This window comes from Sinocyclocheilus anshuiensis, unplaced genomic scaffold, assembly GCF_001515605.1.
Source record: "Sinocyclocheilus anshuiensis isolate Anshui unplaced genomic scaffold, SAMN03320099.WGS_v1.1 scaffold44, whole genome shotgun sequence".
Taxonomy (NCBI): Eukaryota; Metazoa; Chordata; class Actinopteri; order Cypriniformes; family Cyprinidae; genus Sinocyclocheilus; species Sinocyclocheilus anshuiensis.
The window spans coordinates 1,155,449-1,160,395 of record NW_015555746.1 but is presented as its reverse complement, the minus strand read 5'-3'; the positions used below and the strand labels follow the sequence as shown (position 1 = coordinate 1,160,395).

The 4,947-nt window shown below is 42.0% G+C and overlaps 1 protein-coding gene across 1 annotated transcript in view; it reads right to left on the bottom strand.

Moving 5' to 3' along the window:
* Window positions 1-823: 823 nt before the first annotated feature.
* LOC107673450 (probable G-protein coupled receptor 22) overlaps window positions 824-4,947 on the bottom strand; it is a 6,503-nt gene continuing 2,379 nt past the window's right edge. The window contains exon 2 of the mRNA XM_016467049.1: window positions 824-2,538. Coding sequence (XP_016322535.1) covers window positions 919-2,442 — 1,524 coding nt within the window. The 5' untranslated portion in view covers window positions 2,443-2,538 and the 3' untranslated portion in view covers window positions 824-918. The remainder of the gene's footprint in view (window positions 2,539-4,947) is intronic.

Here is a 4,947-nt window from a genome sequence, read left to right as displayed (position 1 = left end):
TGAGTCTTGTGAAAACCAACGTTTGTTTACAGGAGCAAAGGAAGCAAAGTTTCCTTACTTTAGCAAAGGAAAACCAGTCTCCTCTTGGCTTATATCGAAATCCTCCGAAATTCTTCTTTACAAATTTTGTACTTCTAATTCGTGACCATTGTTTTGATTTGATCACTCCCCTGCACTTCCGCGTTCGACACTTCTGAGCGGCGCATGCGCAACGCCGACGTCCTACGTCATCCGCCCGGAGCTGCTTCTGTGTACAACAGTGAGCGCAAGCTAGATTACATTAATTATTATGTTTTAAATATGGTTATTGTTTTCACAAAAACGCATCAATTCGCTACAGGAGGCCTTTGTTCACCCCCCCCCGGAGCCGTGTGAGGCAGTTTTTATTATGGATGGATGCGCTTTATTTCACTTCTTTTGGACTGATGCACTGCAACACCCGCTGACAGCCATTAAACAGCTTGGAATATCAAAGCAAAGTTTTTAATATAACTCCGACTGGATTCGTCTGAAAGAAGAAAGTCATATACACCTAGGATGCCTTGAGGGTGAGTAATTCATGGGCTGATTTTCATTTTTGGGTGAACTAACCCTTTAAGTGAATGTGTGCCTATTAATAATAAAATAGAATATTATTTGCAAATACTTCAAAGATTAGTTTACAATAAATTCTAGTGCTTCTTTCTTTTTCTTTGTTCCCTTAAGTCTCTTACAAATGTTTAAAATATGGTTACGGCCTTGGATTTAAACATGGTGAAATATGTTAAATGGAGTTGAACATACTCATATTAGCAGCTGAAAGCATAATTAAATTATCCAAAATATTTAATAAAAAAACAAGAAAAGATAGATGTGCACAAGTGAATGCACACTCAGATTCCATGTGAGCCTAGTTATAAGTCACAGACACACAAACACTCACTCTCTAACAGCCTCTGTCAGGCAGCGGTCAGTAGCATCGCTGCAATCTGTCCTGTGCTTGCGGCAGATCCTGGTATTAGCGCGAATGGGAGTCTGCGTGTTTTGCGGCCGCAGCCTGCGCAGACGGGTATGCAGAACTTTACGCAGTTTTTGCCGCGTGAATGCATACAGCAGCGGATGTAGCACTACCGTCCAATAAGCAAGCACCAGGAAGCAGAGTCTCAGGCGTTCTAGCCAATCAGATGGCCCGATGGCCAGCATGAGAAAGGGCATGATGGAGAGAGGCGCCCAGCATAGCAGACGGTGGCGCCGAACTGCTCGACGCAGAGCCAAAATGGCCGATACTGACGCTCCCACGCCCATGCTGGGAGGACCCTGAACGGGGGCGGGGCTTAGCTGAGTGGTTACTGTGGATACAGTGGGCATGGGGCTCAAAGGCGTGGCCACTGATGATGTAGTAGGGGTGGGGATGTGAGGGCTAGTTATGGCGGATACAGATGGGGCAGGACTCAAAGGCGTGGTTACCATTGAAGCAGTGGGGGTGGGGCTTAAAGGAGAGGTTATCACGGATACAGTAGGGGTGGGGCTAAGTGGCGTGGTGAGCGAGGGAGTGTTCGTCTCAGTGTTGATGGTTACTGTTGTAACTGTATCTGAGGTGATAAGCGGGTCGGTTGAAAGCTGCGGTGGGGAGGTGGGTGTGTTTCTCGTCGTGTGATCCGGTGACCTCGTTGACTTTTTATGCCGTAACCAGAGACGATGCACAGGCCGTTTGCTGTCTCGGTGGGGCCTGGGTGTGCGTCCGATGCGGATGCGCAGTGCCTGAAGAATTCGCGAGTATGTAAACAGCATCACAGCAAGAGAGCACAGGAACACGGGAACCTGTAGTAACAGATGAGCCTGTAGAGTTCCTCCCCACTCTGAACAAAGCACAGTGCTATTGGAGTGCACAAACACCCCCGCGCCTTGCCCCGAAACAAACCCCGCCTCCACGAATGGTAGGAGGGGCACGGCTAAAGAAACCGCCCATACTCCAACAAGTAAAATGGTGGCTCTTCGAGGTGTCAGCAGGCGATTGGCTGGCCGGACGCTGATGTCATAGCGATCTAAGCTGATGAGTAGCAGGTTAAGTGCGGTGCCCACACTGGCGAAGCTGGCTGCCGATTCGTGGAGACAGCAGAGAAGGGCGTGGTGAGGAACCGATGCTCCACCCAGAATGAGGAGCGTGGCAGTGATTGGCAGGCAGAGGAGACAGAGCAGCAGGTCAAGGGTGTGCAGGCTGAGCGTGACGGCATGACTGACGGACTCCAACAGGCTGCAGTGACCACAGTATAACACCAGCACGGTCAGATTGCCACCCACTCCCAGGAGCAGCTCCAGCAGCAGCACAGCACTCATCGTAGCCCGGAAGCCGAGCCACGACCCCTCCTGCTGAGCGAGTCCGGCCCCCACGCTATCTTCAGCCTGTAAGAGGGACAAACCGTGGCCCCCAGTGAAGCTGCCATCTGTCTCCATGGACACCATCGCCACGTGCCTTCAGGCATAGTAACGCCAGCCACTCCTACTGGCCATGCTCCACCTACTCAGGTGTTTTCTTGGGGCGTTGAATGATTGACAGATCTATGATGGGAAGACAAAAACAGAATGAAACGCATTCTTTAATGAACAGGCCAAAATGTACAGTATTTACTGGAGCAGGACACACTGAGATCCACTGTGACCCCTTTTCCACCGACAGGGTGCCAGGCTTTTCTTATATATCATGTTTATTAAACAGCATATATTTTTATAAATACTAATAAATATAAAAGACAACATTTAAATACATTTAAAATGACTGATTTTTTGTATTATTTTAACAAAATTATGTAATTTTTATATACATTTCTATCTATCTACCTATCTATAAAATATAAAAATACATCAAAAATATATATTTTATAATATAAAAATAACATTTAATACATTTAAATGTACTGATTTATTTCTAGTGTTTTTATTTTTAATTTGTTTTGACAAAATATTTAAATGTTATCCATCTATCTAAACAAAATATTTAAATGTTATCCATCTATCTATCTATCTATCTATCTATCTAGCTATCTATCTATCTATCGTTCTATCGTTATATCTATCTATTGTTCTGTCTGTCTGTCTATCTATCTATCGTTCTATCGTTATATCTATCTATTGTGCTGGTAATGAAAAGAGGTCACTGCAGTGGAACTTTTGAGTGACGGTGGAAGACATAGATTTAGGGCTCGGATTCTGTGGTAGTACGAATAACTGAAGCTTGACATCTTATGCTCACAGAAGTGAGACTGAGGCCAAAAATAAGCAAGACTGACTTTTGTCAGAGATGGCAGATCACGGCGTTGCATGTAAAAAACTGAGTAGTGAAAGAGATAGAGAGAGAGGGAGAGAATGAAAGATGAGTGGGAGGTGCAGGTGCACAGTGTGTTGTGAAATCTCTGGAGGAGTTTGTTTCTACCTCCTACCCTCTATCCATCACTGTGCTATGCTTGAGATCCATCCATCTTTCTTTGGACTAACCACGCTGTCTCAGCTCTTTCTGCCATTTATCAGACTCTATTTCATTATCGTTGTTTTCCAAGCCAATTTGGTCTGTCCACGCTGGTTTGTAGCCTGCCTGATAAAGGAATAATTCACCCGAAAATTAAAACTTGCTCTTAGTTTCAAGTGAACGCTCAAAATACATTATTCGGGTAACACTTTACAATAATTAACTAACACTTTAATACACTTTAATACATTAACTAACATTAACTAATGGAGCCCTATTGTAAAATGTTACAATTATTTGTTATTAAAGCATATACGTTCACAAAAACACTTTATTATATTGAACAGAAAAGCAAGCAGGTGCATGATTTGGCATGGCAGCCAATACAAATAATTAATAACCGTTTCCTTACCTAAATCCTGCGTTTGGACCAGGCTCGGTTGCAGAATCACATCACTTTGTGCTTCTGAAATTAGGCTATTATCTTTTTCTATATAGTGTAGTAGTTTTACTATCTCTTTGTCGTACATGGCTGCTTGTCAAGCATGAAAAACACACATTTTATTTAAATTCTGAATATATTATCATATAGGCTACAGCATGGAAAGAACTGTCACTCATTCATCACGATCTCACAAAGTTCAGTTTTAACCAATTAATGTGACCACATTGAAACTTTTTGAATGAAGTTACGAGCATGATAGAACTCAGCACCAGACAAAAAGCGGTGAGTGCGTGGATTCCAACCTAAACACATCTGATTGGCCATTGCGTTGTAGAAATCAACAAACATATCTGTGATTGGCTACTTTGCTCCCCTCTGCAAAAATGCATTGTAAAATCATTTGACGTTTTCCAAAACAGAAGGGCAGATACACTGGATTGTTTGCCAAATCTATTTCATTATGCTATTATTACGAAGAAAACAGATCCTAGACCAGGAGTTATGGGGAGTCACAGGGATCTCCGTGGGGGGGCAAATCCCCCCTGGCCCCACCTCTGGTGCCGGGCCTGGTTCTCTGTATTCCAAGCATTCTGAAGTCATATGATAGCTTTGTGTGCAGAATTTAAATGTAAGCAAAAGTAGATTGATATATTATCGAGATATATTTTGAATTAGTTTTTATTTTTGTACTTTCTGTTTTCAAATTAACTTTAATTTTTGTTTGTTTAATTTGTCTTTTTTATTATAGTTTTTTTTTAAATATGTGTATGTAGTTTCTATTCATTTTTACTTCAGTTTTAGTACATAAAGTTAAACTAAAGAAATGTTGCTTTGGCTACTAGCTGAAATAAAAATAAGTTACATTTTCTTTCTGTCTTTCTTTTTTTACGTGACAGAAGGAAGCTGTTTTTTTATAGTTTTATATTTGGTTAACTATAATATCTTGTTCTTTATTTTGCATATTGAAACTTGCACATTAAGATTGGTCACATGATGATATCAAACCTGTAAAGCCTTATCAAGGCTTTTTCCTTTGTGTTGCACAGAAAGAAAAAAAAAA